The sequence below is a fragment of the Nyctereutes procyonoides genome, unplaced genomic scaffold (assembly GCF_905146905.1).
Source record: "Nyctereutes procyonoides isolate TBG_1078 unplaced genomic scaffold, NYPRO_anot_genome, whole genome shotgun sequence".
NCBI classification, from domain to species: domain Eukaryota; kingdom Metazoa; phylum Chordata; class Mammalia; order Carnivora; family Canidae; genus Nyctereutes; species Nyctereutes procyonoides.
Window position 1 is genome coordinate 9697737 of NW_026575122.1, and position 18924 is coordinate 9716660.

Below are 18924 nucleotides of genomic sequence, written 5' to 3' on the forward strand. Positions count from 1 at the left end.
CTAAAGTATCTCATCGTGTTTTTCTTTTTGCCTGGCAGCTGGGAGACTGAAGGCTAAATTCTATAGCCAATTGAGTTAATAATCTGTCTCTTATATCATCGTATGACTATCATTCATTGCAGGGCTCTTGCATATTTAGTCCTATTTCAATTATTTCTTTGCATTTTTTGGTTATTATGACACACTTCAAATCCTTGCCAGAAATAGAGACAGATGAAAAAGTAAAGTAACAGTTGAGGGATTGTCATATACTTGAGAGTCTGTCAGCATGGTTTGGAGGCCACTTCCAGGAAGCTGTGTCAATGTGGCTTTTAGAATCAAGACACTTCATTTGCATGTAACGCTAGGTTTTCTTATTTTAATAGAATGTTAGATGTATGTTTAGAGATACAGATATTAAGACCTATTGGTATTCCTTATCTAGATTGAAACAATTACATTTTGGAATGTATGCCAGTTGGCATCTTAGTAATTAATTTCCAACGACATTATACTGATAGTTTATAATAACACTCAAAATACCTGACAGGAAGTAAAGCAAAGCTAAGACTTAACCTCAGCATACTTTTCATAATTAAAAAGAAGCCACCTTATAATGTTTGGGGTAGAACTTCGGAAATTACCCCGCATTAATACTGAATTCTACCTAAAATCTCCACACATACACACATTCTTTTGGGAGCTCTATTCTATGTTCCACCATTCAATCTCCAGAATGGTGTGGGTAACTCATCTAAAATTATATAGCAAAGTTATTTTTCTTTAAAAATTATTTGTAAGATTATTTATTTATTTATTTATGAGAGAGAGAGAGAGAGAGAGAGAGAGAGGCAGAGACACAGGCAGAGGGAGAAGCAGGCTCCATGCAGGGAGCCCGATGCAGGACTCGATCTCAGGACCCTGAGATCATGACCTGAGCCAAAGGCAGATGCTCAACTGCTGAGCCACCCAGGCGCCCCTCTTTTAAAATTTATATAGCAATTTGGATAGTGTTTCTCCGTGTGAAGTTCATTCTTCTAAATCCTTCTTGAAGTCTAATCAATGTTTCCATCAATCTAAGAATATCTTTATATCATTGATATCCTTATATCAGTTACTAAGTTCAAAGCACCTGGGCAGCCAAAAGTTGATTAATGCCCAAAAAAGCTCTCCACATAGTTATCAAAGACTTTGACCAAGCAAAACCTATCTGTGGGAAAAATTACAAAATTACAAATAATGTAAGAATGCTTTAATGCCACCCCTTTCTTAGTCTGTATATCATCATAAAGAATTTTTGCAGTTGTATTAATCAAATTATAAAGTCTACTATAATGGAATCAACATGGGTTTGGAACTATAAAATTCCTGACTCAAGTTTCAACTCTGAATCTTACAGCTCTTACCCTGAGCAAGTTTCTTAACTCTCTGAGCTCAGTTTCTTAATATAAAAAAACAGGAATATTAATTCCTAATGTGATAATTCAAAAGAATACTTAGCATAAAATATTAATATAGTACCTGCTATATAAATTAGTTTCCTTTCCATTAAACATCCTTGAGAATCTAGCTACAGAATATATCATATACCACATATTCCCTTCCATGCTCTGGGTACTAAGGATACAATTGTGAGTGCTCCCAGACTTTAAAGAAATAATTGTGGTTATATTGACAATCAGTCAAATATAAAACAATTTGAAAAAGACTATGAAAAATGAAAATAGATTGCAATGGGGCATCCAGTCTCAGGATAAGTTAAAAGTAACCAAGAGAATTGACACCTACACTGAGACCTGAGGATGGGGCAATTAGACAAATTGGGTCTGAATTATGTCCTATTATGTTCTCTAAGGTAAGTCAATTAACCCCTATGACCTTCAAATTCATCAATAAGATGAATCTTCAATCATTCACAAGAATCAAATGAAAGGCTGTACCTAAGGCATGAAACCTGGAATAAAGAGAATACTCAAATGTGAACTAATTTGTTATATGTATCATTAACATTATTATCATTATATTATTAGCACCAGTTTGAAAGGGCTAACAATTACTATTGACAGCATTCCTTTTCTACTGTTATAAAGATGCCACCTATAAGTTTCAATTGGTTACTGAACATCAGAAGTAACTTTAATTCTATTAATTCTTTTTTTTTAAATTCTATTTATCTTGAAAAGCATTTAAAAAGTATTTTTTTTGTGTACCAGATGCAAAGACTATGGCTATATACACTGGCTATATACAGATGAATACAATGCAGTACTAGAAGGCAAAGTGATTTCTGATTATTAATATTAATTATTAATATCTGATTGATCTACTATTATTCAGATTTCACTTAATATATGCCAACTAACACTGGTGAGTTTGTTTTACGGACTAACAAAAATAAAATATTCCCTAGTTATTATGTTACGGACTAAATTCAATGATTACAAAATAATCACAGTTAACCATCTGTTTTACTGTGCTAGGCTAACCATTCATTTCTACCTTCATTTGTTCATTTAGTAAACAGTAATTCACTAAGGATTTTCTATGTTCAAAGGTCTGAGGTACCAGTCTGAGAGGGATAAAAATTTTATCAGGAAGTGATAATTAAACAAGTAAGGGAATAACTGGTAAGGATTCTAAGGGTGACAGCGCTTGCTGAGAGAATAAATGATCACTTCAGATAGTGGCCAGGGAAGGCTGCAGACATGAGTCAGTGGAGGTTCTCTGAGGGCGGGCAAAATTCTGACAGATGGTGATGTCAGGGAAGGACAGGACTAGAGTAGGAGGCAAAAGTCACTGTTTCTTAAGTGTTTTATTAGCAATACAAAAGAACCACTATTTATCAAGAGACATAAAATGGTAGAAATAATCAAGATCATCAGTAGGAGGAGGCCAGAGCAAGAGCCAGAGGTTTTGGAGTGGTCAGGGGAAAGATTATCAGTTAAAGTCAAGACCAAGGAGAAATATACAAAGAACTCTTAAAATGTAACAATAAGAAAACAACCCCATTAAAAAATGGGCCAAAGATCTTAACAGATACCTTACCAATGAACATATACCGATAGCAAATAAGCCTATGTGAAGATGTTCCACTTTACAGGTCACTAGGGATATGTAAATTAATGGGATGTCAGCACACTACTGTGAGAAAGGGCCAAACCCAGCACACTGACAACATCAAATGCAAATGAGGATGTAGAGCAATAGGAATTCTCAACTGCTAATGGTGGGAATGAAAATGGCACATCTACTTTGGAAGACAGTTTGGAAGTTTCTTACAAAACTAAATACATTTTTACTATACCTCATTCCTTGATATTTACACCCAAAGGGGCTGAAAACTTACACCCACACAAAAACCTGCCCATCTATGTTTAAAGCAGCTTTATTCATAATTGCCAAAACTTGGAAGCCATCATGATGCCCTTCAGTAAGTGAACAGATAAACCAGACAACAGAATATTATTCAGCAAGAAAAAAAGAAATGAGCTATCAAGCCATAAAAAACCATGCAGGAACCTTAAATACATGCCAGTAAGTAAAAGAAGACAATCTGAAAAGACTATATGCTGCATGATTCCAACTATATGACATTCTGGAAAAGGCAAAACCTGGATACAGAAAATAAATCAATCGATCAATTAATCAGTGGTTGCTAGGGGTTATAGGGGAGGGAGAGATGAACATGTATGTAGAACATAGAGGATTTTTAGGGTAGTGGAATTCTTCTGTATGAAATTATAATGGCAGATACATTTGTTCCAAATTTGTCAAAACCCATGAAATCAACAACACAAAGAGCAAACCCTAGTGTAATCTACAGAATTTAGGTGATGGTGTATTATTGCAGGTTAGTTGATTGCAGCAGATGTATCCTTTTGGTGCAGCCTCCAATAGCTGGGGAAGCTGTGGGCAGGGGGAGGCACAGGATATGAAAACTCTCTATTTTCTGATTTTGCTGTGAACCTAAAACTATTCTAAAAAAGAAAGTCTACATTTAAAAGTAAATGAATGTACTTGGCACATAAATACATTTCAAAGATGTCTATTCTATACATCTATGTAATAGTCAAAAAACAAAAGAACAAACAAAACTCCCTTAGTAATAATCTAAAATCCACTACGGAAGAACAGATTTGTAAAATAGATTGTTTTCATATAAGGTAGAATGATATTTAACATTAAAAGTATGAACATGGTTTGTATGAAACAATCTGATAGTCCTCTCAAAAACAGTGATATTGCAAGTTTCTTTTAAGCAACAAATCTCACGAAAAACTCTATAGCAAAGTTTGCTGTGAAGAACCAATAAACATGAAGAGACATTCTGACTCACTAGAAAAGAAAAACAAGAAAAAACAAGATTCTATTTTCCCCCTTTGCCCATAGAATTGGAAATGATGATTAGTAATCATGTTTATCACCGGTGAGGCATGTATACCTGACACATTCATACACCACCAGTAGCAAAATAAATTTATAAACTTTCCTGGAGGGTTACTTGGCAATATGCATCAAAATTTAAAGGAAAATAAACAAATTTCAACAAAGTAATAAATCCCAAGAAGGATATATATGAAGAAGAAGTTATAGGGGGAAAAAAAGTGACTGCAAAACAAAGTATAAACAAATGAAAGGGAATAAACACAAAGGTAAGAATAATCAAAATTTGGAAATAAGGAAAAAAGATGATCACTTGCCCTTTCAATATCATGCTGAAACACTGTATAACAAGCCCACCTAAGGGCTTTACGATTCTCGAGGAAAGAGGAACTTTGTCTGACTTGCCATTTTCTATTAGTTAAAAATAACTAAAAGCAGATAATGTACAGAAGATTCATAAATTGCAAATGATCTTTTCATGGTACAGATGCAAATATTCTATGTCAGGTAGAAAAGATAGCTCCAAAGATTATGCCTTTATTGCCCTGTGAGGCATTAACAAGCCTGTATCTAATTTAGCAACCTAATTTCAGCATTCATTCTTTCACTTCAGGCTCCTGAATTTTTCACTGAAGCATCTTTACTATCCCGCTGGATCCCTCAGTAATGAGTTAAATAAATCACTAACATGTCCTCACTTCCTCTCTGTGTGTACTTTTTAAACTTTTAAATAATTATACGTTGTCCTCAAAAAGTTAACAGAAATACCATATGATCCCGCAATTCACTCCTAGGTATAAAAGAACTGAAAGCAGAGACTCTTGCACATCCATGTTCATTGCGGTATTATTCACCATAGTCAAAAGGTGGAAACAGCCCAAGTGTCCATCAGGAGATGAAAGGATAAAAGAAATGGGGTGCAAGGGCATGCCTTGGAGATATTGGGGGTTCAGTTCTAAGACCACTGCAATAAAGTGAATATTGCAAAAAAGCAAATAACACGAATTGTTTGGTTTTCTAGTGCATGTAGAAATTATATTTACACTGTACTACAGTCTATTAAGAATGTGATAGCACTATGTCTGAAGAATGTACATACCTTAGTTTAAGCATATTTCATTATTAAAAAATACTAATCATCACCTGATCTTTCAGCGAGTCATAATATCTTTTTGCTGGTGGATGGTATCTGGCCTCAATATTGATGGCTACTGACTGACCGGGGTGGTGGCTGCTGAAGGTCAAGGCTGTGGCAATGTCTTACAAGAAGACAACAATGAAGCTTGCCACACCTGCAGATTCTTCTTTTCATGAATTATTTCTCTGTACCAGAGTGGATTTAGCACAATTCTTAAGGGCCCGAGGGTTTTCAGAATGGTAAATGAACACTGGCTTCAATATAAAGTCACCAGCTGCATTAGCTCCCAGTAAGAGAGTCAGTCTGTCTTTTCAAGCTTTGAAACCAGGCACGGATTTCTCCTCTCTGGCTATAAAGGTCCTAGATGACATCTTTTTCCAATAGAAAGCTGTTTTGTGTGCATTGAAAATCTGTTGTTTAATGTAGCAACCTTCATAAATTATTTTAGCTGGATCTTCAGGATAACTTGCCGCAACTTCTTTAACCAGCGCTTGCTACTTCACCTTGCACTTTGATGTTATGGAGACAGATTCTTTCCTTCAACCTCGTGAACCAACCTTTGTCAGCTTTATATTTTCTTCTTCAGCTTCCTCACCTTCCTCAGCCTTCACAGAATTGAAGAGAGTTAGAGTCTTGCTCTGGATTAGGCTTTGGCTTAAGGGAATGTTGAGGCTGGTTTGACCCAATAAGGCTGCTTTGCTTTCCTAGCAGTCATGTATTTACTGGAGTAGCATTCTTAATTTTCTTCAAGAACTTCTCCTTTCATCCACAACATGACTAAATGGTGCAAGAGACCTAGCTTTTGGCCTAGCTTCGCTTTTGACATGCCTTCCTCACTAAGCTTAATCATTTCTAGCTTTTCATTTGAAGTGAGATGTATGTGATTCTTCCTTTTACTTAAACAGTTAGAAGCCATTATATGGTTATTAACTGGCCTAATTTCAGTATTGTGTATCTCAGGGAAGGGAGCCAAGGACAGGGAGACAGAAAATGGCTGGTTAGTCAGAACACACACAACATTTATCAGTTAAGTTTGCCACCTTATATGAGCATGGTTCCTGCTGCCCCAAAACTATTATGAGACTAATGTCAGAGCTCACAGATCATCATAAAAAAATATGTTAATAATAAATTTTGAAATATTCTGTGAATTACCAAATGTGACAGAGACAGCAAGCAAGCACATGCTGTTGGAAAAATGGCACCAAAAGATTTGCTCATTACAGGTTACCACAAATCTTCAATTTGTAAAAAACAATAGTATCTACAAAGCACAATAAAACAAGGTATGCCCCTATACATATACACACTAAGCAATATTATTTGCCCATAAAAAGGAATGAAGCTCTGATACACATATGACATAAATGAATCTTGAAAACAGAACCAAAACCAAAACAAAAAGAAGATGATGATGACTAGTGGAGAGTTTGGCCAAAAGTATTAGAGTAGGAATTAAAGGCAAAAAAATAACCCTGCATTCAAAGGGCAGGCTAGAAGACTGAGGAAAAAAGAAAACCCTGAGAATGTGATTTCACCAAATCAAATTGGCCAAAGCTTTGAGAAGGTAAATAGCAGCTGGTGTCATATAGGGGTCAAGTACAATCACACTGAATACTTGCAGCCAACAAGGAAGCCACTGAAAATTTTAGCAAATGAATTTTTGGTAGAGTGGCATATTAAAAGCAAGATCATGGAGGAGTAAGAAGTGAACAGAGGACAAAAATCTCCTATGTATAATATGGAGATAATATGCCAACAAATATAGGGTTTTTATAAAGATTAAATGAGAGAGTATGTCAAGTATAGAACTGCACCGGGCCATATGAAGGGCTAAACAAGCACACTGTCTTATTAGGATATATCCTTCATTCTGCTGTTAACCTTTTATAATGTTGGTAACACAGATGAAGATTTTTTTTTTTGCCACACAAAAAAATTCTCCCTATAGTGTAAGTCATTCAGTTTGTTCTGCACTGTGCTGTCAACCAACTATTCTTTTTGTTTGTTTGTTTTAAAGATTTTATATATTTATTTGAGAAAGAGAGAGTATGAGCAGCAGGAAGTGGGTAGGGCTAAGGGAGAAGCAGATTCCCCACTGAGCAGGGAGCCCAACATGGTGCTAGATCCCAGGACCCCGGGGATCATGACCTGAGCCGAAGGCAGATGCTTAACCTACTGAGCCACCCAGGTGCCCCAACCAGCAATTATTCTTAATAATAATCTACTTCAAGGTTACCAATCTTGACACCGTGCTAAAACATGCTTCTGAGCATCTGCTGAATTATTCTTCTTGCTTTCAACTGCTCCATTGTATGCTCAACACAACACATAAGCTTCAAGTCTCTACAGTAATCCTTTTCTTTTTTTTTTTTCAGTAATCCTTTTCTTAACTTTAGTTTTTAGTAGAACTCCAAAGTTGTATTACAATGAGCATCACTGAAAAACTGGAAATTCTTATTTCATTATATCAGTCTTGGTCATTATATCTTATTATTTCATTATAAAAGTGCTTCATAGATACTTTTCTGTTAGCTGTGTAGCTACATATTATTATGATTCATTTCGAATTGTAGTAAGTTTATAATCTCTTAAGAATGTTTTAAAATTTTGCAGTTTAAATTAATAGTTTGAATTTAACATTCATTAAAAGACAAAAGCTCATTAGTTGCTTTGGTTAATGTTTTATGAGCATTTCTAAATAATTGCTAGTTATTGGTATTTCAAATGTTCTATATTAAGAGAAATATCTTTGAAACCTATTTATTTTCATTTTCAATTATTCAATCACAATAATTATAGCTTTATCATTTATTTTGCAATGAACAAATTCCCATCAGAAACAGACTTCTTTTATCAGTGGGAAATTACTTAATTGTTTTTAAAGAATTTGGTGACAAATACTACTCATTGTTCATTCCAAAGAGCACACTATTAGTCATTATCTGGAAAATGGATGTTCTCCAAAATTTTCAGTCCCAATTAACACCCAAATTCAACTATTTCTTCAAGGCAATAAAACATTTCACAAGACATGAAAAGTGGTTAAGTTGCATTATTGATAATTTAATAATTAAGAAATGTTTATACTTTGTATTATTGTTAGGATAGCTACTCTGGTTAGTTATAATTTTTACATGGCTCTCACATAGCAATCTTTAACTCATTTGTAGTCTTTACATTATAATAAAAAAATTAGCATTCAAGGAAATAAAGGATATCAGCTCTCATAGCAACTGGCAACATTATAAATAAAGTTCTGTCAACAGAGCTGTAACAAGCCTGGTTTGAAGAGGATTTAAATTTAGTCATTAGTGAAGTTAGATATTTCGTGTAAGAATTGCAAGTTAAAAAAATGCCACTAAAATTTTTTAGGTTACATTTTAGCAATTTTTCCCAACATGTCATATTGTTAAAAAACTAGTTTATTGTGTAATAACACTTTATGAATATTTAAATTTTTCTAGACCTATTCCAATATTCCATGTATATTAGTACTGCCTGCTAGGTGGTACAGTGGTGCCTCACTAACTATAAACTACTTAAGACTAGCAGTCTGCTGGGCTGCATATTTAGAAAGTACACAACATACTTCTATTTAATACATATTACTGTCAAATTTTGACAGGTTAGGATATTTGCCTAGTATTATTCATATCATTAATTTATTTTCTCCTATATCAACTGATAACAATGACAAATCACTGGAAGAAGAAAATTAAACTTGAACATTTCTTATCCTTCTTTATTGCCTAATGTAATACTCTTATGATGTTTAATCACCAATACTTCTAAATAATATAGGTAGGAGAGAAAAAGAGAAGAGGAGAGTATCCATGACAAATTATACTATTCTTCATTTTAAGGCAGACACTAAAAAAGTAACTTTGACAAAAAAGAGAAAGTAATATATTTTTAACAACTTCTAACACATTCTCTTCAAAATTATGTCGTTACGATTAACAAGTGAGAGTTTTTAGTAATCGCTGAATTCGAAACCATGGATTATTTTGCCATTTCCATATAGGGAATAAGTTATATGCAAAATCAGATAACCCTCCAGTAGCATTTGGGATGAAATTCTATGTAATCAGATAATCCTCCAACAGAATTTGGGAGAAAAAAAAATGCATTAACAAGTGTTCATCAGCATAGGTAGGAGTTTCCCATTGCTGTAGTAACAAAATTACCAAAAGATCATACATTATTGTCTCACAGTTCTGGAGCTCAGAACATCAAAATTAGTTTCATGGGACTAAAGTCACAGTATCTGCAGGACTGACTCTTTCTGGTAGATCTGAAGAGAGATCCCATTTCCTTGCTTTTTCAGCTTCTCGAGGCCACCTACGTTCCTTGATTGATACATCGCTTCCTTGTGTCACTGCACTTTCATACTGTCTTCATCACATCTACCACTACTGACTCTGATCCTCCTGCCTCCTGCTTTGTAAGGACCCTTCTAATTATAGTGGACCCATTTGGATAACCGGAATAATTTCTCGAGCTCAATATCCTTACTTTAATCACAGACACAGTTTCTTTTACCGGATAAAAAGGCATACCCACAGGTTCCAAGATTAGGTACATGGACATTTTGGAGGAACATTATTTAGCCTCCCACAGGGTGCAAACTTGAAGATAGATCATATGAAAAAAATAAATATAAAAACCTTTGGAAGGTTTGTGTATCTAAGATGTAAAATAGAAAAAAAATGGGACAAATGTCTAGTATTATTCTACAATGAAGTAATGCTGGAAAGCTAATAATAAAAGGAACAAGATAAAAGGAATAGTAAGCTAAGACAAGTTTTAAGGAAGAAAATGTAAATTATATAAAGAGAAACACATAAAATTGTTTTTAAAACAACAAATGAATAATTACCAAAAACTAGAACTTGACTCTTTTAGCAGATCCCAAATGTGACTTCTTTTTTCCTGATAGGCACACTGGATTGCTCAAAAGAATTTGAAGTCCATTAAGACAAATAGCAAGTTATGCAGCAGAAAGGCATAGAAAGTCTGACAGGATCATGAATTATAGTGCAATAATAATTCAATATAATTATGAAGCAAGCCTAAACCAAGAAAGAATATGGATTGTATATGTACTTCCATGAAAGAGCCCTTAGGTATTTCTGATGAGATGAAGTGTCTGTGTACAGATTATTATAATAAACCATACTACCCAGTTTTTCCCCACAATTGCAATAGTTCACATTTTCAATTATGAAAATCCCAGTGATTTAAGCCAAAGGTAGGAACTGAATGGAAAAGTCTACAAATATTATAAACATAACCATAGCACAGATGCCACCTTGCCTCTAAAAAACCATTCTTCTCACTGTTCTGAATACTCTTGTTTCAGTTGCCACAGACAGTAGCATATGAGCTGATAAAATCAGAACATCAAATTAGGACAACTGCATTTATTTTACAATTTTGGTGATGTTACAATTAATATCAATAAATATCACCTACAGTACTTATAAGGATACCTTACAAAAGTGTAAGGTAGTGAATGCAAAAAACACACAGAAATGAGGAATAGGAATTATAAAGCTATAAAATGAGATCATAAAGCAAACTGAAGGGGCATATAACCATGGAAGTGTGGAATATCTTAAGAAATATTAATGTGGCTATAATTTCTCCCTCACTACACAATTATGGCTTCTGAATAAATGTGAGATTACTTTTTGTTTACTCACCAATAGTTAGCATCTGAATTAAAGAACAAATAAGCGTGAAGAAATGGTTTCCAAATGGAATTGGTTAAAACTTCCTAACAAAAATGTGAATGCCTATAACCTTGATTGCTTCTTTGATAATCAACTTTATCTGCTGGGAAAAAGGAATGGGCTGCCCTCTGCTTTCAGAAGGTGCCCTACATCTGTCTGCCACCTGACTTGCAGCTACTGATGTCACAGTCACTCCGAACTCTGCTTCCTGCATTATGCCTTCTGGAATAAGCAACTACCAGTTGACGTAGAAAGGTTTGAATGGGAGAGAAAAGTTTGGGGCAATATTAAAGCTTCCCAGATTTTAGGATTTCCTTTATTTCAGCAGATCTTTGTAGGGGTAATTTCTAGGGGATTATTAACAAACAAAACCACAACTATAACAGTGGTGCTACTAACAAACTTATAAATGGTTTATTTTCTTTAGTATTTTCTTTAGAATGAGATTTTACCATGAAATACTAAATGAATTTGAAAATGCATGACAACCCAAGAGTCATCATCCCTGAGAGCTACTACGCGAGGCAAAATATTTTTGCTTTATTTTTGTCATTTATTCACTCTTTTCAGGGTACATAGCACATCAGGTACATAACACATTCAAGCACACGCCTAATATTGCAACTTACACACTGTCCACCATATTGTTTCCATGAATGTATATCCTGTATTTAGACAAATCTAACTCTGTTTTCCCAATCCCTTGTTTTGGGGAACTTTTTTGTTTGCTTTTTTTTTTTTTTAAGAAATATGTTCTCTGGTTATTAGCAGAGAGAGAGAGAGAGAGAGAGAGAGAGAGAGAGAGAGAGAGAACAATTACCAACAAGGATGTGGAGTAAAGGAATCATTGTATACTGCTGATGGGAACACAAACTGGTGTAACCACTATGGAAAAGAGTATGGAGTTTCCTCAAGAAATTAAGAATAGAACAACCATATGATTCAGTAATCGCACTTCTGGGTATATATCCAAAAGAAACGAAACCACAATCATGCAGATATCTGTGTTTCCATGTTCCTTGCAACATTATTCCAATAGCCAAAGAATAGAATCAACCTATGTCCATCAATGGATAAATGGATCAAGAAAATGTGGTGTGTTTGTGTGTGTGTATCTATCTATATCTATATCTATATCTATATCTATATCTATATCTATATATCTATATCTACATCTATATCATCTATATCTATATAATGGAATATCACTCACTCTTAAAAGAGGGAAATCCTGTCATTTGCAACAGCATGAATGAGCCTGGAGGGCAGAGAAGCAGTAGAAAACTGGTTGTCGGGTTTGGGGGTGTGGGAAACAGGGAGAAGTTGGTAGAAAAGTACAAACTTTCAGTTTAAGATGAATAAGGTCAGAATAAAGTCAGGATCTAATGTATAACATAGTGACTACAGTTGATAACACTGTATACCTGAAATTTGCTAAGAGAATAGAACTTAAATTGTTCTCACCAATTTTTTTTTAAAAATAAGATTAATATGTGAGGTGATGATGTGTTTATTAACTTGATGAGGAGATTCCTTTCACAATGTAGACATATACCAAATCATCATGTACATTTTAAATTTCTTACAATTTTGTCAATTATACCTCAATAAAGCTAAAAAAATAATAATAAAGTAACCCCACTGTGGGTGATTGGAAGGGAAAAAAAAAAAGAAATATTCTTTCATCTTCTCCATACGTGTATACCCTTTAAATTACTCTACTGAGTTCATCATCATTATTCTTGACCAGTGTTCGTATCAGGGAATAAAGAACAAATTTTTTTCTTAGGTCTTTTTTTTTTCCCTTAGATGACATCTTAATGTTATCTTATATACCGATAACAGCTTGTGACTTTCTTAATTAGGAAAGAACAGGTATGAGGGACTGTTTTTTGAAAATACTGAGCAAATCTATAAAATATAATAGACTCAAAAGACATGTCTAGGAAACTGTTTTATGGCAATGTACAAAATAAACATTGTTGAAAGCAAAAAATGATAATTACAATAAAGTAAAATATTTAAGTCTATTCGATGAATGAAACTTTAGGCTATTCACACAACATAAAGTGAAAGGCAGATTGATTTTCATCCAGGTTATTTCAGAAAAAGAAATAGCAAACATAAATAATTTGGCTCCGCTGGATAAAGGTCTCTAAAATTTCCAAAATTAACACTCTACAATAATAACATTATTTAGTCTGTTTTTTAACCAAATAAATGATCAACGTGAGTCCATATTTAAATTTCCCCTGTCAATTGTATTATGGCTACTTTGACTCAGTTTGTGCTAGGCAAATGGGAGAATTTGTTTTTCATTTATTCAATCAATATTAGCTAACACAGAAATTATTTATTTATATGTTTATCATTTATAGAGCACCTTTCATCTGCTGTACTTTATGGAAAATGAAGAAGTGGGATACACTATTCCTGATTTTAAAAGATTTACAGTCCATTAGGGAATAAGAGAAAAACACACAAAGATAGTTTAATTACAGTAAAGAAGCTATCAGATTTAAGTAACAAGTGATAGAGATGAAAGACCTGGATTGAAAAGAAGGCACAAAGTGAGTCAGAGCAGCCATAAAAGGCTCTGATTAGAAGATAAGAGATGGAAATCAAGGATAAATAGCAGGGACAAAGACTCTCTGATGAGAATCAGTTGAATCTGGTCCCAGCAGTAAGTACTCTGGGCTAGCTGCAATGATGAATCCCTGCGGGAGGACAATATGAGACTATGTTATAAATATGCAATATTTCATTATAACCCTCAAATAATCTGTAAGAAAGTTCTTCTGCCTTTTCCAGCATCTTCCCGGTGTTTTTAACCTGATAGAATCAAGTAACTACTGATGCGACCTGGGGAGCTTAGGTGTCTGACATTTGGAAGGCATTCAATGATTACTAAAGAAGAGATATATTAATGATACCTACTGAGCTGGGACACATGGGTAGCCTTTATGCAAATGAGAAAAAATATCCTTGCATTAGCTGTCCCCAAATGCAGGATAGAGTAGGAACATTTCCAAAAGGCCAGAACATCTTTCAGGGATGATATAGGAGTAGTGTAATGATGACATAAAAGACTAAAGAGGTCACACAGAAGAGTACAGAGATGAAACAGACTCCCTTAAAGTTTCACCTTCAGAAAATGACATCTCTAACTGCAAAGTTAAGTGCTTAGATAGACTAACCACATTTTCAGTTCACAAGTGCTACACTTGTCTCCTGAGTGCTATATGGTAGTCTGTTTCTTACTCCAGAGCTGTCTTCTGGTGATCTAGATGTTCCTGTCATTTAGGTGAACTAAAAAGTCACTGGAAGTAAATGAATTTGACTCTAAAATCTTCTTTTGAATAATTCCCTTAAAAAATTTACACAGTAAGAAAATCAATTATTCAAGGGCTACTACTATATGCTTCTACAAAAAATAACATTCTCATGGCAATTAGATACAAAAACAAGTGTCATAAATTAAATGCAATATTTGGGTGCTTTTATAACACATTATGCTTCCATGAGGAATAAAGGAATAAATATTTTAAGTTATTCTTTCTCTAGCCTGAGATATTCCCTGAAACATTATACTGTGCCCTATCCATTACTAGGCTTTCAATCCAAAGGTATATTATTTTTTTTAAAGATTTTAATTATTCATGAGAGACACACAGAGAGAAGCAGAGACACAGGCAGAAGGAGAAGCAGGCTCCCTCCAAGGAGCCTAATGTGGGACTTGATCCCAGGACCCCAGAACCACAACCTATGCCAAAGGCAGAAGCTCAACCACTGAGCCACCCAGGTGCCCCCCAAAATGTATATTATTAATAAAATATAAGTATCTCAAAAAAAAAAAACACTTGAAGTATCATTTCAGCATGTAGTCTTTCATAAAGGGCACAAAATCTAATATTCTAAAACATCAAACAGCAAGTAGATTTTATTGAATGTCTTTTAAGAAGCTGAGGGGTAATTACATCACACATCATTCAAAAAATCTGCTAATGTACTAATTAGTAACCTACTAATAAAATCGTTACTTTATAGAAGACTTTGTCCCTGCAGTCCAACCCATCACAGATAGCAGCCACTCCTTCCAACCCCTTTTCTGTTCAAGACAGGAGCCTGCCTGTCATATCTTCTCACACTTCTCTTTTTGCCTTTCCTTGACCTTCCCCCTTGTTACATAATTTTTTTAGGGAGCTCTGTTGCCATATCTTATAAAACTTAATTTCCCTCTTTGCTTTTTATGGTTCTCAATCCAAACATCACAATATTAACATAAAAGAGGACATACAGAATTTCTCCCCAGGAAACTAGGAGAAAAATAAACCATGAACACGTAAATATGTTTTAATGTTCATACATATAAGTATACTAGGAAATAAACATTGCTCCAGAATATTCATTGCATACATACTTTTCCCAAATGTTACCCAATTAGTTGTTCAGAGTGAGTATATTAATTCTTTCAAGTCTATAAGTTTCAGTTGGCATTAAGGCTACATTTGAATTGCAAAATTATATAGACACTGAAATCACTAATGTAACACACCTTGGAAGTTGGATATTTCATATTAGAAGAAAGTATGCATTTTTCCTTAGAGTTACTCCTTTTTTTCTTTTAAAGATTTTATTTATTTATTCATGAGAGACATAGAAAGAGAGGCAAAGACATAAGCAGAGGGAAAAGCAAGCTCCCTGTGAGGAGCTTGATATGGGCTTATTCCCAGGACCCTGGGATCACACCCTAAGCTGAAGGCAGATGCTCAACCTCTGAGCGACCCAGGCATCCACCTTAGAGTTATTCCTTATTTTTCATTTTCACTATTACTTTCACTATTCTCTAGTTAAAATTTTGATAAATAAAACTATAAAACTGCCTGTAATCTTACCATTGTTGTCTCCTGAATGGATCCAAAACTGTTGATAAAAATGTTGACTACTACATCTACAGGAATGCCTACAAATTAAAAAAGAAAAAATAAGAATAGATTTAATAGCTATGAAAAACTTGGTCAGAATTTTCATATTTTTATGGTTTATAAACTTGATTTTATACTTTTTCCAATCCACATAGGATGTAAAACTTTAAAACTATTGTCTCAGCATTCCCTGCTCACAGTTGCTATTAACTTATTTTTCTAAATAAGGGATCATAATAAAAATAAAGAATGAGTTAAGTTGTATTTCCTCATGTTATTTATTCAGAAATATTTATCTCTTAAATTGTTGAGACTCTGAGTAAATATGCTTACCTTTAAAGAAATCTTAAATTGAGCTAAGGCATTTACCTTAAGAAAATGTACAATATTCTTTAAAAGTTTATGTGTTTTAAGTTTTACATTTTTATAATCATTTCTAATCTTTAAGTAGTAAAGCAGTATTCAATATATTTTACTTACAATGACTATATTTTTATTTTTAATTTATGAATATGCAAAGTTAACCAGACATAACAGAACCATTATAAAGATTTTTGCCTGACCTGTTGGAAAATAATTTGAAAGTTCATGGAGTGAGAATTAAGGTATAATGTTGCAAATTTCTTTCTTTCTTGCTTTTTTTTTTTTTTTTCTTTTTTTTTATTCGTTGTGGGGCTGCTGGTTAGGCTAACAAAGGGAAAATGTGAAGTTAGCCTTTTAGCCACATAACCACTGACTGATGAAAAACAGGTGGTGAATCAATATATGGTAGACATGTGACAACCCAGACCATGGCTGTTGTTGAAAGTAACTGAATAGGTTCTGGTAATGAACAAAAAACCCTGTTTTTACAACATAGTTGTATAACTTCAGTTGACTAGAAACAGCTGCAGACATTTTTTTTTTCTGTAAAGAAAGAAGAAAAAAATATCAAACCTTATAATGTTTCTGATCTACATTAATACCTATCTTCAGCCAGCAATAAGGATTACAGTTTTCTAGAGATTTTTTTCATATAGCTTTTCCTAACTCATTAAGAGAACAAAAAAGAAAAAAAAGAAAAGAAAGAAAATTTGCACAACTATATAATCTTCTTGTGACTTTTATTGCAAGTATGGTTTTGGTTCTTGAAAGGTGTAATAAATAGTAATATTCTGTTAGAGGAGAAATGATCTATGTTGTAGAAAACACAGTTGCTTTTATTCACAAAGTTAACATGATTTAAAAAACCATATGGCCATCTTTTTCAGCAAAAGAGTAGAGGAAAATTTTTATCAATGTGAAATGCTAACAAAAATTTTAAAAGAATGAATACATATCAGAACTATTATTGTCTATCCCTAATGAGTACATGGCTATTCTACAAATATAACTTTGTCGTCTGTGAATGAAAGCCAGATCTGTGTCCAGAGCTTGAAATTTAAATCACTAAGGTTAGAAATACTAAGTGCTTAGCAAACCTGTGAAAGAGGTTAATCTAATTCATAATATACCTATTTTTGTACTTTTAACTGGGAACCATATGAAACTATTAAAACTAATATTTGGCTTGTCTTTGAATATCTTTGTCACTAAATTGTTCTAAATCTAAGCACATCACAGGACAGTAACACGCCAACTTGACTCCTTATTGTTTTGAATATCACAACTAAACAATTTTATACACATAATTTTTTAAACTGCAAAGATTGAAGATGGGGGGAGTAAGAAACAAACCTTTAAAATTTGGTCTTATCCTGGGATCATAACTGACCAATAGCCTATTCAAGATATTGCTAGTGGAGTTGGCAGGTACTCGGGCAAGGTCCTCTGCTGACTGCTGGCTGTAAGAGAAGAAAACAAAACAAAGGTCTGGTAAGCATTTAGAAATAGCCAGCATTAGAAATGGGTAATTTTCCATGGAGAAAAGACGCTTTTTGTGACAAATTCACAACTATAGCATGGCTTTTCCAAACAGAAGTAAATCAAAATAGTAGACATTGTCACCCAAAAGATAGTTGTCATAAAAAATAAAAAAAATATTTTAGCACTTAATTTTCCAAATTCATGAAACAATGTCCTAAATACTGTTACTTTCTTTTAAATAAAACTGAGCAGACATCTTACTTGTTCAGAAGCAATCTGCAATCAAAATGTAAAAAGGCACAAAGAGCGTGCAGACAATGAGATAAGAGGGAAAAAAAACCTGCAAAAAATAGGTTTTTAATAATGTATATTAACCTCTGCCTAAACGAAGGAGTATGTGAATACTATAAGAGGATATGGCCAGAGAGACAATCTAACAATTGATTAAACTATCATGCTGACATTTATAAAGTGGTTTTGCCCAAGAAATAACCAATGAATGTCCTTATTGAGTTCAATATGTTGGGGAGAAGGGGGTGTGGTAAAAGAAGTTTTTCTATTACCAGATCAATTAAACAATGAAAATACAGAGCTACAAGATACAACTATCTCTTTCTTTTCTACATATGCCATATTTTTCTATTTTAATTAACCTCAAAGAATGAATTTTGACCAAATTGGTACTGTTTGAAAGAACTTAAAAGCACAAGCAAAAAACACACCTCCTTGGAATCCAGTGAAAAATGTTTAATTGTTTACTGTTTGTTTCAGTTTACCACTCATAAAGTCTTATATAATTATTGTCCTAACACACACACACACACACACACAAAATCCATGACCATCACAAGGAAGTTTAAAATTACTTGGAGTATCCAGCACTATTTTATTCTGTATTGATATGTTGAAAGTGTCA

General features: G+C 33.7%; 1 protein-coding gene across 1 annotated transcript in view; it reads right to left on the minus strand.

Annotated features, from left to right (window-relative positions):
- The window catches only part of GLRB (glycine receptor beta), a 94124-nt gene that overhangs the window by 38423 nt on the left and 36777 nt on the right, over positions 1 to 18924 (minus strand). Inside the window, exons 3-4 of the mRNA XM_055336632.1 lie at positions 17880 to 17986; positions 16134 to 16201 (exon numbers count right to left, since the gene is read on the minus strand). Coding sequence (XP_055192607.1) covers positions 16134 to 16201; positions 17880 to 17986 — 175 coding nt within the window. The remainder of the gene's footprint in view (positions 1 to 16133; positions 16202 to 17879; positions 17987 to 18924) is intronic.